The sequence below is a fragment of the Danio aesculapii genome, chromosome 5 (genome assembly GCF_903798145.1).
Source record: "Danio aesculapii chromosome 5, fDanAes4.1, whole genome shotgun sequence".
Classification (NCBI taxonomy): Eukaryota; Metazoa; Chordata; class Actinopteri; order Cypriniformes; family Danionidae; genus Danio; species Danio aesculapii.
The window spans coordinates 56,733,296-56,752,707 of NC_079439.1; the positions used below are offsets into that span (position 1 = coordinate 56,733,296).

A 19,412-nucleotide genomic window follows, 5' to 3' on the forward strand; every position below is an offset into this window, starting at 1 on the left:
GAATCAAAAGTTCAGGATTACATAAACCCTTCACATTTTCCAAAACAGTAACCTTACACTTTTGAAAAATAACACAGTGTAAGTGGTAGTTGTTCATGTTGCGAATGCAGCTACCACCTTCCCCTTGTTGTTTGATGGTTCTCATCAATGTTCTCTCTGTAGTTTGTGTCACTTTTTGAAAATGTACTGATATTGTTTTTTGTCTTTTACTTCATTTTGGTTTAAAAACTGACAGTGCCTGTTGACCTCACTTTGTTGTGTTGCACATGCACTCCAGGTAAAGCACAGTTCTAACCATCCTATGTCAAACAGCCCATTTCAGCATGATGCAGATGCACACTGTTCCACTAACGATGGCATCGTCAAGCATGCTGCAAACCTGGAATAGACATGGGTAACAATGACAACCCAAGCTACACACACCAGTGTTGCAATGTCGTTGTAAATAAAAAGTTTCTTTTGTTGTTTTTCAGGGAATCGCTGCAGAGTGTACAGATCAGCTGATTGTAAAAAAAAACTAGGATCTCTTCACAAAATGTATGCAAATCAACAGTTTACTGAGGACACACAGGTGAGGAAAAATTCCATTAGTAGAGATTAGGCAATGTTCTTATTGAGGCAGGAGTTTATGACGCATATTAACTCTCAATAATTCATGCTACAGACATTATGCACACATATATCGCCCAATTTTCAGATGCTCACTATTCAAATTAATTAAAAATATTCAATTAAGATCAAAAACATTAAATCAAAACATTTTTAAGGGGATATAATAGAATAAAAATGTATGGGATATAATCAGTTTTAATAAATCCCATCTGTTAATAATTCAAATGAACAACACAAATTCAGATTGTTTTGGCATATTTTAAGCTCTTAAAATCTTTAAAAAATCTACATGAAGTGATTTAGTTTTGTTTTAGAACAACTGAATCAAGTCAATTTTTTTGTGTTTTAAATATATTATTTAGGAAAATGTCACCGAATTTCACACCCATGAGATGAAAGAAAACAAAAAAATATTAAAAATAAATAAATTAACTTTTATTGGGGTCACCCTTACCCCATGGGCTTGTTAAGGATTAAATTCAGCCTCAAAGACTTGAGTCAATATCATAAATATTCAGTGTGCTGGGTGAAATTTAAACTGAGGACAACACAATCTTTACAGTTAAACTATAGCTATAGTACCAACAATGCTTACTGTGCAAACAACAATATTAACTTTGTACAGACTATGAGACTCAATCTAAACTTGTTTCTATGTAAACAAATGGACTTTTTTCTTCACTGGTAAGGTAATATGGAAGATTTCACAGTACAAAATACCTTACATAAAATAAACTCCAAATTTATAATTTGAACATAAATTTCAGTAACAATTAAGATGAAAACAAATAAGCATGAAAACCGACATTTTGAAAGGCTAATGAATTTATTAGTAAAACAAATCATGCAAAATTGACTAAAGATAGTAAGTTGTGTTACAGTTATATCTAAAGCCCAGGAGTGAGTAAAATATAGATTACTGAACAATGGTAAAATAATGTGATATCAATCCTTCCTCAAATTTTAATTTGGTTCTTCTATTATTCACTGTAAAATTTGTTGATTTCTTCTTGATACATTTTATTGACAACAGGTCGTTTGAGCTTCATGGTTGGACCTAGGAGAGAGAGAGAAAAAAAAACTTCTAGCTGAAAATCTAAAAAATCCATCTGTGATGTTTACACTGTTAACAGTAATTATGCATACAGGGACTTGACTGTTGTACTCTATAAAAATAAATAATATTCACCAAGTTCTCCACCAGATATAGAGAAGTCCTGTGGAAGGATGGTCCACTTCTGCACTCTCTGGACATTGGATGTTGCTTTGGCATTTACATGGTCTATGCCCTCCTGAATGGCTTTGTAAATGGCTGGTTCTTTTTTGTTAATTACCTCAGAAACTTTGCTGGCAACAACACCACACTGCTGACAAAACTCCACTACTTGTGGAGTCAGATCATCTGTAGGGTCCCCATTGTCATCTGCATTACACTGAAAACAGGTTTGATGATTTAAGAAGCAAAGTAGCTATATTAATTTAGAAAATTAAAACTTGGCAAAGATATTGTGATACTGCATTACAAACTACTTATAATTCAGCAAACATATGTCCATCAATCAAAGAATCATAATAAGATAAAAAATTTTATCAGCAAAGATATTTATTTATGTATATGCACATTTTGCTAATAATAAAAAATTAAAAAAAATCTTTATTAAATGATGATTTTGTTGTGTTCATTATTCCGTTTTTGCATCTGTCAGTTAAATGCAACGATCTGCTGCTCTCTCTTTTTCCCCTTTCCAAAACATGGTAACATTTCTCAAACTCTTTGTTTGGGAAGGGTTCCAGAGCCCCACCTGTCCCCAAGCCCCAAAACAAAAATTTTAAATTTGCTAAATTTCACATAAAAAAAGTTACATCAAATAATAGCATTTAAAACATCAAAATATTTTTGAGTAAATAATAACTGTTTGCATTTTGATCTAAATTTTATTTTCAGTAAAGTAACAACATTTTACTTTGCATTCGATGCCACAAACTTATATGTTGCAAACTTTTATACCCACAACTTTTGTTCCACTTCAATCAACATTTTGACATTAAGTCTTAGATTACTATAGTTCAACAAAACATTTTCTTTATGGTCCGTTGTTTTAAGTAAGGTTTTCATTTAAATGAGGCATTATTTTGTTTTGTATTTGTATTTAAAGAACTAATAGAGATGAGCAAATTTCCTCCTGTTTGTTGGGCTCCACTTGTCATATATCTATTCCCCAAAAGCGGACCTTGCCACTTCACTAAGCTTTTTTCAAAATCAGGGGTTGCCACAGCGATTGAACGGGCAATAATTCTGGTATATGTTTTACCAGTGGATGGATACCCTTCCTGTGGGAGGCACGGTGGCTCAGTGGTTAGCACTGTTGCCTCACAGCAAGAAGTTCACTGGATTGAGTCCCGGCTGGGCCAGTTGGCATTTCAGTGTGAAGTTTTGCATGTTTTCCCAGTGTTCGCGTGGGTTTTCTCTGAGTACTCCAGTCTCCCCCACAGTCCAAAGACATGCAGTACAGGTGAATTGAATAAACTAAATTGGCCGTAGAGTATGTGTGAATGTGATAGTGTATTTGGTGTCTCCAAAATACTGGGTTGTGGCTGGAAGGGCATCTGCTCCGTTAAACATATGCTGGAATATTTGGCGGTTCGTTCTGCTTTGGTGACCCCTTATAAATAAAGGGACTAAGCCGAAGGAAAATGAATGAATGAATGCCCTTTCTGTCACAACCCAGCCCTGAGAGTAATCTCCAATGCTGGAAAACACCCATGCACTCCCTCATTCAAACATACACATACTCTACGGCCATATTATTTATTATTATCCAATTTACCTATACTATGTCTTTGGACTGTGGGGGAAAGCGGAGCACCCTGAGGAAACCCATGCAGACATGGGCAGAACATGCAAACTGCTCAAAAAGACTACATGGTCCAGCAGGGACTTAAACCAGTGATCTTCTTTCTGTGAGGTGACAGTGCTACCACCTTAAAAATAATTGGTAAGTGGATGGTATAAACATAAATATTTGGTAAACATTTAGCAAATGATTGCTCACCTTTAGTGTGACTAGCATAGAGAGGAACTTCTTTTTGTCTCCGACCAGCATGACATTGCTTATGATCGACACCTTCTCCTTCAGTGCATTTTCAATAGGAATGGGTGGAACATTTTCTCCACCAGCAGTGATGATCAATTCTGAAAGGAAAAAGTAATTACTATAAGAAAATATGTATACCTCATTGTTGTTACAATATATGCATTTATCTTAGAATAACTACTACTCACAATAACATGAGTAGTAATTCAAAATTAATAAATTAAGATTTATTCTATAGTACTTTTTACAATGTAGATTTTGTCAAAGCAATTCAACAAAGGTGAAGAACAAAGAGTAAAAGCCATAATATTTCAAACTGTGGAACATTCCAGCAAGTCATGCAGACAAGAGAGTAGTGGTAGAATAATGGTAACATAGGGTTTTTGTTTCAGATTTGTGCAACCTTTTAAATGTCCATTATAAAAACACTTTGAAAAGTTGGCATTTCCATTAACTGATATCATGTAAATAAAAGACGGGTTACTAAGCAGATCCAAAGCTAAGCAGGGCTGAGCCTGGTTAGTACCTGGATGGTATAAATTATTTCAATATAGCTTAGGCTATTTTATCGAGATATGACACTATTGTTTTGAGCCTACAAAAGTGAACAAATAATTTGTAAAGTTTTATGTCTTTCTGTTGTATTCATATTTTGTATTATCGCCAAAATAAAAAAGAAAGAAGTCACTGGCGGCATCAACAGAGCTGTGAAGCAAGCAATCTTTTGCTCAGTCTCACACACACATACAGGCATCTAACGCGCACGTATCACAAAAAAAAAACACACTTTTTGAACTTGACAAAAACTCTCGACCACCTTTACAGGCTGACAGTCTTTAATATGGTGTAAAGATTATTATGCGTTATTATTTATTAACATCAAGGAGAACGCAGCAAAAAAAAAGTCCTTTATAAATTAAAACTTTATTATTTTATGCAACAGCCTTACATTTAAAAGAGAAACATAAGGGCGACAATAAGCAAAAAGACCCCTAGCCTATAAAGTGTTTTACGGAATAGCCTATCCTAAACTGACCAGCTACAGGCTATGTTTTCTTTCCCTTATTTATTTATTTGTTTGGCGCATGTACTTGTGTGCGATCAGAAAGCTAGTGTAATGACGGCATACCATCTTTACCAGACTCAGGCAAAGTCCACCTCTCCCTTCACTCCGCCCTGAAGCCTAGCTGGCCCAAGGTAAAAAAGGCCGGCCGCTGGCCCTGAGAAAACCCCGCTTTGGCTCGCTTGTTTTAGGCGCGATAGTGGAAACACGACTATTGAGCACTGTCTTTCAGATGAGATGCTAAACGGAGATCCTGAAAATCCAATGGCAACTTTCGTAAAAAGAGCAGGGGTGTCTTGGCCAAATTCCCTCCATCGGCCCTCACTCATCATGGACTCCCAATCATCCTCATCCACCAGATCAGTTATATCACCATCTGTCCACTCCCTCTATAGCTGGTGTGTGGTCAGTGCACTGGCACCATTGTCCTGTGGCTGATGTCGCATCATTCAAGTGGATGCTGCATACTGGTAGTGGTGTTGTGAGACCCCTTTCCTGATTATAAAGTGCTTTGGGTGTATGGCTATACACAATACATGTGCTATATAAATGCACATTACTTACTAAATTAGTTTCTACCTCTTGCAACAAGTCATTTCAAAATAAGTTTATCACATTCGCTGCACTAGCCATTGTTACATGTTATGCAAGAGGTTGTATTACAGTTTTGCAAAATATTGTTTTTTTTTAATATAAAAACCCCCTACATCTACACCTCATGAGATATAAATTTGGACTATGAGTGAAACTGAACTGTTTTCCATATTTTTAGTTCTCATTTTAATTTTGCACTATTTGAGGAGAAATAGAAACTTTTTTTGCAAGTACATAGAGTGCTGTGCAGCAATATAATTTGTTTTGATCCAAAAAGAACTCATAAATATTTAAAGACAAACTGACTTTGAGCTACAAGGTAGATAATCATTAGCTGCTTTGTTGAAGCTACCTTAACACTTTATTTCACCTTTGTTTAAATAGTCTTAAGCGGAGAATGATTCGTTTAAAACTAAACTAACCATGATTGCCAAGATATCTCTCTATTAATCACAGAATCACAAGAAGCTAAAGCAATATAAACAAGAAATATTTGTATATGAATATCCATATTTTGCAAAGTACCAGCTTAAATAAACAGTATTAACTTCTTTTATGTTAGGAGCTATTATAATGTAATATGTTTTTCATGTATCAGTAAACTGATGTTTACATTCCCGTGAGAAATCTCAATTAAAAGTGTTAAAAATCAGCACTTCATAACTGCACTTTCATTTCATGCTCAAACAGCAATATTACACAATTAGGATGTTAGTTGAATGTGTAAAAAGCATAATAGGATCCTTTCAATACAAGCCAATTTGTGTCTCGCTGTTGCACTTTTCACAAAAAAGAAATTCTTCACAAATTAAAATTATGTTTTTTTTTTTTATTTACCTTTGATTCTGCCAGTGATGAACAGGAAGTCATCCTTGTCATGTTTACCCAGGTCTCCTGAGTGAAGCCACGCATCTGCATCCAGAGCATTCTCAGTCTTCTCTGGCATGTTCAGGTATCCCATGAACACATGCCTGCCCCAGAAACAAATCTCTCCATTGCCATCAGCGTCTGGCTTGTCTATCTTAGTTTTGCAGCCATTCAGCACTTTACCACAGCTGGAGAAAAACAAAGTTTGAATGTCACACAATGTACAATTGTCATCTGCACAGTGCTTCATTCTACAGTGGAGCTCAATACTCATCATTACTCATCATAGCCTAAACCATAGTTGTTGTTTTTCTGGCTAAATTTAAAAATAATTAATTATACCTTTTTTAAGTTAATTTGGATAAGATTAGGATTAGGATTTGGGTTATTAACCTGTCATTTGAAGGCCAAATTTCAAGCATCTGTTAAATTGCATTATATTGCATATTCATGATTATATGACCTCTATGTTAGAGTTTTGTAATGAGTTACTAGTTTCCCTGTACAATTGACAAACCTCAGACAAAAATGCAGCTACTAAAGTGCTTTATAAAAAAAAAAAAAAAAAAAAAAAAAGATATTAAGTCAGTTCTGTCAGCATTGCAATAGCTACCTACTGTATTAATTCAATTTAATTCATCTTTATTTCTATAGCACTTTTTACAATGCATATTGTGTCAAAGAAACTTAATATAGATGGCGAAAAGAAAGTAAAAGCCATATTTCAAATTGTTAAATTGAAACTGCTTCTGTTCCATTTAGTAGAAATGTCACTGTTGAAGTTCAGTTCAGTTTTGTTCAGATCAGTGTAAGGCAAGTGTCACAGCTGAAGGCCGATCCACTAAAGAACAACTCCACCGATGCGCAGCTCCACCAGTTCCAGACAAGCAAGCCAGAGGCAAGTGAAGTAAAAAAAGAGACAACAGAAGTGAAGACAAAAAAATCTTGAACGATACCAGGTACAGCTGGGCATGACCAGTTCTCTTCAAGCCAAACACCTTGTAGTCTGGATATCTTAGGACTGAGAACCATGAGCATCTGTCATGGTGGAGAAGATGCAGATCAAAGTAGGTCATTGGGCAGGTGTTCAGAATAGTCAATGGGATCAATGCACTGACTCATTTGTCAGGAATCAGTCTTACGCTCTCAATTCATAGATGACCACAACAGCCATCTGCTTAGGATACAGGCCGGGTTGACAATTAAGTAGACTCAAGAAAACAGACAAACTAACATTAGCATAGAATAGCATAAATCGAACATTACAGACAGAAATGCCACAACTTCCAACTTTGTTTGACACTTGAAGTTGCACAAAGAAAGGTAAGTTTTGAATGAATGTCAATATTACCTTATTATGGTGTTATTTCACTGACAGATATCACAAGCGCAGTATTACAAGTCGAAAGGGCATCCATGTAATACGAGCGAAACGAAACGCGCCGGTTTTCTCTGTTCGTGGACAAAACTTCTCGCATGCAGTTAAAACACTGGCTGCTCACATGCGAATTATCTGCTCTCGTTCCATCTAATGATGTAGACTCACAATTTGTGCCTCATGTTTAATCTTCCTTTCGTGCTTTTGCTCTCCAGAGATCCTCCTGTTAAATTAGTTATCCCAATAATGTTGATATGGTTTATATATTGCTACACTGTTTATTAACAATACATGAAAAACTAAAAGGTTAAGATAAATTCTATAATAAATACTAGTGTTTTTGAGTGTTAGGTATACTGCCTATGTTTTAGACTAGTATTATTTACAACTTGTTAATAAATGCTTCAGCATACTGTAGTATTAATAATAGTGAACTGATAAAATGAAATGCAAAGTGTAGTTTTACTACAGTTAAGTGTGGTGAATTGTAGTATAATATACCCTATATTGTAAAAAAAAACAAAATAAAACAAAACACAGCACTGGGTAATTTGTTTATATTACACTTGTGTTACCACAGCATTTATAGTATTACCACAACTGATTAATTGAAGTTCTTTACTCTAGTAGGCTACTGTTCAAAACACTGTACATGCCAATAAACGTGTTCAGGGGCCCTGTGGAACAGCTTATCCTCAAAATGAAGAGGATGATATTATAGCCTATTGTTCTATTCACTCTTCAAATAAATGTCACTATCAATTATCACAGTTACATTTCTGCTTGCGTTAGTTATATTTTTGTTTAAATGTTTTTATTTGATTAGTATGGTGCACCTTTTGGATGTTTAATAATTCTTTTAAAAATAAAATGTATTTATTTCAATTCACCTTTATTTGTATAGCGCTTTTACAATGTAGATTGTGTCAAAGCGGCTTCACATAAAAGGTCATAGTAAATCGGAACAGTTTTCAGTGTTTAAGTTCAGTTCAGTTTAGCTCAGTTCAGTGTGGTTTAAAAATCACTACTGGGAGTCCAAACACTGAAGAGCAAATCCAATGATGCACAGCTCTACAGATTCCTAACCATGCAAGCCCGTGGCGACAGCAGAGAGGGAAACAAAACACTAATTGGCGAAGTGAAAAAAAAAACCTTGCGAGAAACCAGACTCAGTTGGGCATTCTTTACATCCAACTTCTATTCTCGCTGTCTTTGTATTTGAAACTGGAAATATCTCATCATATAACATACAGCCAAAAATTTATGGTTTATTAGATAAAAAATTTAATATGTAAGTTTTTTATTTAGAATTTTTGAATTTTGGTTATTGTTAATAAATAGCGCACCAATATAAATCATATCAAAAAGCACAAGAGGAAGAGGGAACACAAGGCACAAATTGTGAGTCTGCAAATAATCTCACTGAGCGAGTGTACTGAGAGCACGCAATAAAATTTGTGCGTGAGCAGTGCATATTTGAGAGCGTGAGAAAATTTGCGTGCAAGCAATTTAAAACAATTTGAGAGCTCACAAGCAGTTTTGTCCACAAACACAGAAAATCGGTGGAGGTAGAGAGCAAAGTTCTTCAACGTTATTGTTTACACGAAGAAGCCTACTTCATTGAGAATATGTGCTACCATTTTACATTGCTGCTAGCGGATTTGCATCTCAATCTCTTCAGCACATACGATTCAATTGACAAAATACCAATTTCACTCAATTTTACTTTGCAGCATACAGGAGTTGTTGGTCTACTGCTGCCTCATTGAGGTCGTTTATGTAATTTTGGTAAATCACATGTTGATCACCGAACACATAACATAGCACAACTAAACTTAATGAATTAGACAGCAGTAGACCTGCAATTTCTGTGTGATGTGAGGCATTATGGAATCTATTGTGGTGGAACTCGTTCTTGTGCAATATGCTGTAGAGACGAGACGCAGCACTGTTCAGCACTTTTTCAGAAAATGACATTTGTATTTTTATGTATCTGAGCAATGGTCTTTCATAAAAAAATATGTGTTTAATAAATACAGATCTTACAACCATACATAATCTGTTTACATTTTATTTTTCTGTTAAAAAGACTCTAAAAGACTCGAAAGTCAAACCGTAGGACTTTGGACTTGACTTGAGACTCGGGACTTGCCTGTCTTGACTTGGAACTTGAGGGCAATGAATTCAGACTTGCTTGTGACTTATGCAAGCCTGAATAATTTTGGAAAAATATACTGTGGACATGCCACAACCATAGCACAGGTACTGGAAATCTTCAGAGTTAAAGGTCACATGGATTCCACCCAGTATCAGCAGATTCTGAAGAACAATGTTTAGGAATCAGTCAAGAGGCTGAAGTTACACCAGGGTTGGATGTTTCAGCAGCACAATGACCCATAGCACAGTTCCAGATCTACCAAGGAATTCATGCTCAGACACAATAAAATGTTCTAGAATGGCTATCCCAGTCCCCAGACTTAAACATCATCAAAAGTCTATGGATTGATTTGAAAAGGGTCGATATCCTTGACTATAAGTTGAGTCTACAGGCTGTTATTTCAGCAAAAGGTTACTGTACAAAATATTGATGCATTATTTTGTTGGGGTGGCCAAATTTTTGCACCAGTCTGCTTTTGTTATGACTTAAATTGCATTGCATCTGTTCATTAAATTAATCTCATGTCAAAACTAAAATGTTGCTTTTCCCTAGGATATAAAATATATCCAAATGAAATTGATGATTTGCCGTCTTTCGGATGAAATGTTAAGCCGAGGTCCTGACTTTCTGTGCTTATTAAAAATCCCATGGCACTTCTCATAAAGAGTACGGTGGTAACCCGGTGTCCTGGCCAAATTCCCTACATTGGCCCTTACCGATCATGGCCTCCCAAATATCCCCATTGTAGGAGCCATTTGTTTATTTTATTTAAAGGTTTGTGTTAATCTTGATTTCTTTTATTTTGGAGATTTGCACCCCATGCAGGCCAGAGGAAGCTTAAAAGGCCTGGGTGTGGCCTACTGGAGAAGGGCCTGCTGGGAGCACATGGTCTTTAGACCTTACCCCCAGTGTTTGTTGACCAAAGTCGTTTGATTTTGTTTATTTCATATCAGTTTTTGTTCAAACAAGCTCTACAATAAACAGCCACACATGAAGACTTGTCGTATTATTTCTTAAGGAAGCGTCTAAAACCCTCAGCAGACCCAAGATGTGACTAATTTGAAATTTCCATACAGGATAGTCATAACACCCATCCACGAATTGGCTGTATCACTGTCTCTCCACCAATAGCTGGTGTGTGATATGTACACTTGCTTCATTGTCCTGTGGCTGCCATTGCATCATCCAAGTCGATGCTGCACACTGGTGGTGGTGTGGAGAGACCCCCCTCAAGATTGTGAAGTGCTTTGGGTGTATGGCCTTACACAATAAATGCTCTATATAAATACACATTACACATAATCCTGGACCAGACCGTATCCTGAGCAGCTGCTGTGGTGGTCATGGAAGAGTGGTGGTCATGGAAGAGTGGAGAGCATGAGACTGATACACCAGCCGATGACCTCTCCCACCTGCAGTTTCTCCACGATGGACGTCGTCCAGTGCTCTCCAGCCTCCAGTGCCTAGACTGCATCTCTGCACCAGACGTTTGGCCATAGGAGAAATAGTCATGCCCAACTGAGACTGTTTTTTTAATTCCTCACTTTCGCCAATTGGTGAAGTTTTTTCCTCGCTGCTGTCGCCCCTGGCTTGCATGGTTCGGGACCTGTAGAGCTGCGCATTGATGGATTTGCTCTTCAGAGTTTGAACTCTCAGCAGTAAATATTAAACCACACTGAACCGAGCTAAACTGAACTTCAACACTGAAAACTGGACTGACACTGTTTCGATTTACTATAACCTTCTATGTGAAGCTGCTTTGACACAATCTACATTGTAAAAGCACTATAGAAATAAAGATGAATTGAATTACTTTACATTTGAAAGGCCAGCAGGCTATAGGTTTTGAGATTATGAAAATTATCTGGGGTGGCCAAACGTTTGCATAAAACTGTAACAAATAGAACCCAGTGTATTGAATGAAAATAGGGTGTGGCTCCCTTAAGAAAGAGAACCACCATTTTATGTGTGTGTGTGTGTGTGTGTGTGTGTGTGTGTGTGTGTGTACAGTCTGTAGACGCATGCACTACGAGAACCGCATGTATGCAGTACCAGTGTTTATTTCAATGTTTATTTATTTCTCTGATCCACGAATAGACCGTTTTCACATGACGTCACGCGGTGTTTGGTTTCCACCTACACAGAACTCCCCATAGAGAACTCACCAGTCAGCTGTATATTTACTACAGATACAGAAAACTTACAGATCAGCCACTTTGACAAACTGACAACTGACAAAATGGGACATTAAACGGAGAGTGTAGTGCTTTGTATTTCGGTCTTTACTGAAGTTGGTATGTACTGTAGATTTCAGATGTTTACACGGGTACTGAACATTTTTATGTCAAATTTATTTATGTATTTATTTTTGTGTTCTGAAAAATCAGTAATAAATAAAACTGTTGGTGTTTTACTGTGGTTTTTTGCAGTGGGCAGCTGATTCACGAACACATTTATATTATTCACATTCTAGTGCTCAGTTCTCTGTTTTTTTATTTAGGCATTTTATTCATGAACATAAATCATTTATGTCCATTTAATATTTAAATGAAATGAAAGAGGAAAAAAAGTGTTGTATGTGACTCTTAATAATCAAAAAACAAAATCATTATAAAAATGTACAATTGCAAAAATAACACCAAGAAGCCTGCATTTTAATTCAGTATTATTAGATTATGAAATTGTTTGTAGTGAAAATATCAAATTAAATCCACCCAGTAGGTGCCGGTAGGACAATGTCTTAATTCATTCAAATGGAGAAAATGAACAAAACTTTAAAGGATCAGTAAGTAATAAAAGATGAAACTGATTGCATTTATAGACAACATACCAGGTAATATTAGAAAATGTATTAAATAATTTTACTAATTTACATTTACATTTACATATAACATTTACATATAACATAGTTACATAATTTATTTTTATAACAATGTCAACATCAAAAAAAATAAATCCATTAGTATTTTCATGAGGAAATAAACTTTTTCATTTGTTAATTTTGCAGAGGAGTATCCCATTCATTCAAAGATAAACCAGAAATAAAAATACACTGCATTGCCGATAGGGGGGAGACCTCATTGACAGACGAGTCTTCACAATGACATATATGACATACAAGTTAATGACTGATCATATATGCATGTGTTTGTGTGTGTTCATATATAGCAATATAATTAACACATATTTTTGATTTGATTGCATTTTATAAAAATCATCACCTTTTTAAATTGTGGGGGGATTGTAGCTTTACAATTTCAAATATATTATGTTAATATCCATAGTAGATCAAGCCTCTGACCTCATAATGCGATGACCCTCAGCCCAGGACATGGTGTGTGGTCCGGTGCTCTCGCTCATGCCATACAGCTCAAAGATGGGGATGTAAAGGCTCATGAAGTACTCCAGTGTGTCTTTGGTGATAGGAGCTGCTCCAGTGTAACAAGCCCTACACCGATCAAGACCCAAAGCTTTTCTCACATTGTTGAAAACCAGGATATTTGCCAATGTGAAGCCCCATGGCGCTGAGGAAACACTGTAGACAAAAATGAGCTTTGAGTTTCTTTTAGATGACTCAATATTTAATTTAATCTATTGGATCTTTTAAAATGCACCCATTCATGGTGTTGTAGCTTGCTTGAAGTCCGATCACCTTAGCCCAGTCAGAAATAATCCTCTTCATGACTGATGAGTTTTTACCAACAGCTTTCATTGCTTCTTGCATTTTTTCCCACACTCTGGGAACTCCCAAAAATCTTGTAGGACGGACCTCCCTCAAAGTGTTGCCCAGTGAACCCTGCCATGAAACACTGTTAAATTTGTACAATAGCATCTCCGGAATAATAAAATAAAATGGCATTTAAAAAAACGTTTGGATGTTTTTTATAAATTAAAAAGAATATACAAAGACAATTATTTAATTGACAACAAGTGCAACAAAAATATTTTTAATAGTTTTCAGTAATCAAATATCAACAAATTTTATTTTCAATGGAGGCAACACACTCAAAACTATATATATATATATATATATATATATATATATATATATATATATATATATATATATATAGGTGAAGTCAGAAGCCACCCTTTGATTTTTTATTTTTTTTTATATTTCCAAAATGAAGTTTAACAGAGCAAGGACACTTTCACAGTATGTCTGATAATATTTCTTCTTCTGGAGAAAATCTTATTTGTTTTATTTTTGATAGAATAAAAGCTGACTTCATTCAATAATTCTGACTATATATATACAAAGATTGTTTAGGTGGTTTCTATGATAGTGATATCAGAGCACATGTTTAATATGGAGAGAAACAAAAAGTCAAAGTAAATATTGCTTGATAAGGTAATATATTCATTTCCAAACATGCTGTACCTTCAAAGGTGTTTTTAAAAACCAAACAAAATTAAGGTAAATAAGAGTATTTCGTATACATGAAATGCTATAAGCAATTCAAAGCTAATCAGTGAAGCTATCTTTAATTTTTTCACAATAAACTGTAGGAATGTAATTTCTACCACTGTCATTTGCACCACACTGCCCACTGTGGTGGAAAAGACAACATGTGGTAGAAATTACATTTATGGTTACAAAACACTTGATATGGATTGCGAAGGTACAGGGGTTGGACAATGAAACTAAAACACTGGCCAATTTAGTGTTGAGGTTTTATGGCTAAATTTGAGCAGCTGGTGGCCAATCTTAATTGATTGCCAATTCCACCAGTAAAGCTACGGTCACACCGGGCTTTGTGTGTGCGAAAATCTGTTTACGGCGCTGCGAAAAGGGGCGGGATTAAACAAGATTATTAGACAATTAAAAAAAAGCAAGCGATTGATCCATGTTTTAAATTTCTGTCCAGAGAGGTCCTGTTTTGATCCTCGATTGGTCTCACGCAGTCAAGTGATGCGATTTCGCAGGTCAGAGTTCACCAAGCTTGAACTTTGCACCGCAGCGAACTGCGAAACTTAACGCATGACCCCGCGTTTCCGGTCTGACGCATTCGCGTGCGTATGAATGGAAGTCTATGGGAAGAAAAGTCAAGTGTGACCGCAGCTTTAGTGTGTGAAGGTTTAATTAGCAGAGTAATAGCACAGTTTTTCTTGAAATATTGCAATGCACAAAATATTATGTCATATGGTGACATACTAGAATTCAAAAGAGGATAAATTATTTATGTGTGTCTCGTTGGCGAGCAAGTCTTCGTAATGTATCAAGAGCCACAGTATCCAGAATAAAGTCAGCAAACCACCAACAAGAAGAACCACATCCAACAGGAGTAAGTTTGGATGCAAGAGAAAGCTGTCTAAAAGGGATGTCTGGGTGCTAAGATGATTGTATCCAAAAAACATAAAACCATAGCTGCCCAACTCACTGCAGAATTAAAGGTGCACCTCAACTTTCCTGTTTCCATGAAATCTGTTGGTCAAAAGCTCCACAGGGTCATTATACAGGACATGGCCGATTGCTATGACCAAATCTTTGCTCACTCATGCCAATGCCAAACGCCTGTTTCAATAATGCAGCAGCCAAAATCTTGGTCTGTGGGCAACGTGAAACATGTATTGTTCTTTGAAAAGTCCACCTTCACTGTCTTTCACACATTTGGGAGTTATGGTGTGTACCACCTAAAGAAGTGTACCACCCAGACATTTGATGCCCAGAGCATGGGGGACCAGTGATGGTTTGGGCTGCAATATCATGGCATTCCCTAGGTCCAATGCTGGTGCTAGATAGAGCATCACTGCCAAGGACTACCAAACCATTCTGGAGGACTATGCCCATCCAGTGGTTCAAACATTGTATCCTTAAGGTGGTGGCATGTATCAGGAAGATAATGCACCAATACACGCAGCAAGACTGGTGACACAGTGGTTTGATGAACATGAAAGTGAAGTTGAACATCTCTCATGGCCTGCACAGTCACCAGAGCTATATATTATTGAGCACTTTGGGGCATTTTGGGGAATGAGTCAGAAAATGTTTTCCTCCAGCAGCATCACGTAGTAACCTAAACACTATTCTGCGAGAAGAATGGCTCAAAATCCATCGGACCACTGTGCAGGACTTTCCAAAATGAACTGCGAATGGTATATTGTCCACAAAAGGAGGCTCAACACCCATACTAATGATTTATTGTGCTCTAAAACCAGGCCTTTCAGTTTTAATGTCCATCCCCTGTAGATGTGTAATGCTTTTTATTTTTAAATTAATTTATATAATATTTGAATAATAATCAGTTATTCACAGTATGCACTGTAACTGTTCATCTGTTAGACAAATCATTTTTTTAAAATCAATCTCAAACTTACACATACAAAAACTTTGTGGTTATGCTTAATAATTTTGCAAATTGAGTTTAATAAGTGTGAGTTTAAGAGTTTAATAATGTTTCTAATAAATATATAATGTTTTATACATTACCATTGATTTAATGTCATTTCCACCACCACATTCATTTTTTAAAAGTATTTTAAAAGTTCTTATTACACATTAAAAGGTATTCACAATTTATGAGTTCATGCTCTATTTATTATACACATTCAATTTATTTTCTAATAAGCTCTTAAACAAATTTATATAAAATTTAAGAGTGTGACAGGTGTACAATTCAGCATTTGGTCCTAAGGGACTAAATTATTTCATTGACAAATGTATAATTATTGTATATATTGTGGAAAGATTGGTTAAACTAGATACAAAAAGATCTTAGACAATTTTTGACGGCCATAATTTATTTCATTTTAAAATAAAAGTTGTATATTGAGATGTGGTGGAAATGACATTTGTTAATTTCAAGACAGAAAAAAATATTAAACATAACAATTTCTCTCTTACAGATTTTAAAACTAGACAGATTATTTAGGCCCAATCCCAATTGTTAGGCCCAATCCTAATTTTTAGGCCCAATCCCAATTCTACCCCTGTCAATGTGCAGTTAGTTCTAAGTCTAATAATACTGCTAAATAATAATAATAATAATAATAATAATAATACAGTCCAAAGACATGCGGTAAAGGTGAATTGGGTAGGCTAAGTTGTCCGTAGTTTATGAGTGTGATTGAGTGTGTATGGATGTTTCCCAGAGATAAGTTGCAGCTGGAAGGGCATCCTCTGCGTAAAACATATGCTGGATAATTTGGCGGTTCATTCCGCTGTGGCAACCACAGATTAATAAAGGGACTAAGCCGAAAAGAAAATGAATGAATCTAACAAAATTTAGGATGATTCCCCCCAAGTAAAAAAAAAAAAAAGTGTTTATGTGGCTTTGGAGGCCTATAAACCACTGCAATAACTAACAGAGTTTCAGAGTTAAATACAAGCAGCAGAAATGTAAAGCTATTGTTAGTAGTTCTTTAAATAATCCGACATTGAAAGCAGTTTCTAAAAATTGAAGCCAACCCACCATCCATTCTCACAGAATGAGCTGAGTTGAAACAATTAGGAGGTAAGTTAGGAGGTAAGCTCAGAGAATGGAGTCAACTCTCCATTTGTACCCAGGACGTTGTGCTAAATGAAAAATCTGATAATTGGGAGATAAAAGAGTCTTTAAGAATGAAAATCTTTTTTTACAACAGACCTTGTGTACAGGTTACAGAGGCTATCTTTATCTGCACAGTGTCCTTAGACAACTGTGTTGCACTGAAAAAAGTGTTGCATGCAAAACTGTTGCAAACAATTTATTTGTGTTGAATTTAAACAAATAAAATTTAATAATGTTCAACTTAATTTGTTTGTTTAAATTCAGCCCAAATTAATTGTTTACAACCACTCAACGTAAAAAAATTGAGAAAATCCAAGGAATCATCTTTGAATACATTTTTTTCAGTGTACGCAGCAGGCAGAGACAGCATGTAGACATGCCATGGTGTTGTAGGTGGGATGAGTGATATAGACTTCATTGATCCCACAAGCTCAGTAGAGTGCAGGGCCGGCCCGTGACATAGGCAGTATAGACAAATGCTAAGGGCTGTACATACAGGGCTGTACATACAAGCGCTGTACATACAGGGGGGTGCCAGAAATGAGGGAAGAAAAATAAGTGTAACTTCACTATTCCTAAAACTATTTGGTTCTATGACTTCAGAAAAGAATAAACTCACATTTATTTAATCGCATAGTGCAAAACCTAGTATTATTATTATTATTATTATTAATAATATAGCCTACTCGCCAACGACGCCCCTATTCTGAATATTTAGACTTTACCTGCTACACTGTGTTAATTTTTTTAATGGGACATCAAGCTCAACATGTCAAAACATCCCAAACTGTCTGGTGCGCAGGGGAGGCAAAAAATAAAAGAAGGGGAGGAAAAATGCAACAAAAACAGAGGTAATGTTATGATAAACAGGATTATTTTGCTGTATCCCAACTATGATTGATAACGCCATTAACCATTACCATGACACAACCCTCCAGTTTTTGCCCACTATCATCCCATTTAAGTATTTTCCCATATTTTCCAAAAGTGCCGTTCTCAGAGCCGATCTCAAATGTGATATGACTGCAAGAGCTGTTCAAGAGAATTGTGCTATAGCTTTATTTTGGCTTAAAAGCACATCGAAATGAATATAAATGTCTATGAATATGAATAAATATGTCTGCATTCACTTTCTTTCCATTAAAGCTGTGGATCAATCGTCATAAACTGAATCAGTGAATGCATGCTGACTGACGGACGCACTCTGTATGATAAACTGTTCCCAGATAAGCTTCTGTAAGCATTGTGTGTTTTTAAACAGAAAAATACACTTAATAACATGTAAACATGTCCATCCTGCGTGTTTTATTTTAAACACAACTAATTTTCTCTTAAATGAGCATAAACGGTTAATCAAATGTTTAGATTAGCCTATAGATCTGTGCATTCTTACATTGACACCTCTGTTATTAAACAAAACAAAATGAGAAATTCACTAGCCACTCTTCACTAAATAACTATAGTAACTTTAATCAATATTTAAATACAGTAAAAAGGGAATGAGATTTTATAACTTGATTTAATTTCAGTATAGGCCATTGATTTTAATAGGCTAAACCTTTTATTTTATTGTTAATATTTTCTGTTTGCTATGTATACTATCATTTGAAGCTAATTGTTGTCCCCTATTTTTACATCCCAGTGTTGACATGGCATAACATGGTTTGCTAATCAATAAATAGATAGCTCTCTCTGTTAGTTTTAAAGTCAGCAAATATTATGGAAGGGCATAGATTTTATGGAAAATAGTAATAGTAATGTAACTACCCCCATCATTCCTTCCTCAAGCAAATGTGTAAATATTAGATCTATTCAGCAGGTGTTATAACATTAATTGCAATGGCATGGCTATCCAACATTTTCCCAGCTTGTAAAAATCAATCAAAATGCTCTTCATTTTCCAAGTCTAGCTGTTTGTTGTATTGCAGTTCATATTGTTTAAAGTACGTTTATCAAAAACTTTACATCAGTGTTAAAGTGCACATTATTAATGTTAGAGCATAGCTTAGCATTCCCAGGTATGTTATACTGCAGTTTACTCATTCTTTGCATTCACTAATTAGCATTTCACTGTAATGACAATAAAATTTAAATTGTTACTAATATATGAATTACTAATACAATTTTTGTATATCAGAAAACATACATTGTCTAT

At 35.6% G+C, this 19,412-nt stretch overlaps 1 protein-coding gene across 2 annotated transcripts in view; it reads right to left on the minus strand.

The window, feature by feature from the left end:
* Positions 1-536: 536 nt before the first annotated feature.
* LOC130229634 (long-chain-fatty-acid--CoA ligase ACSBG2-like) overlaps positions 537-19,412 on the minus strand; it is a 136,517-nt gene continuing 117,641 nt past the window's right edge. For both annotated transcript variants that reach the window (XM_056458532.1, XM_056458531.1), the window contains 6 exons: positions 13,382-13,563; positions 13,069-13,302; positions 6,202-6,419; positions 3,666-3,805; positions 1,802-2,045; positions 537-1,669 (listed from right to left, as the gene is read on the minus strand). In XM_056458532.1, coding sequence (XP_056314507.1) covers positions 1,593-1,669; positions 1,802-2,045; positions 3,666-3,805; positions 6,202-6,419; positions 13,069-13,302; positions 13,382-13,563 — 1,095 coding nt within the window. In that variant the 3' untranslated portion in view covers positions 537-1,592. The remainder of the gene's footprint in view (positions 1,670-1,801; positions 2,046-3,665; positions 3,806-6,201; positions 6,420-13,068; positions 13,303-13,381; positions 13,564-19,412) is intronic.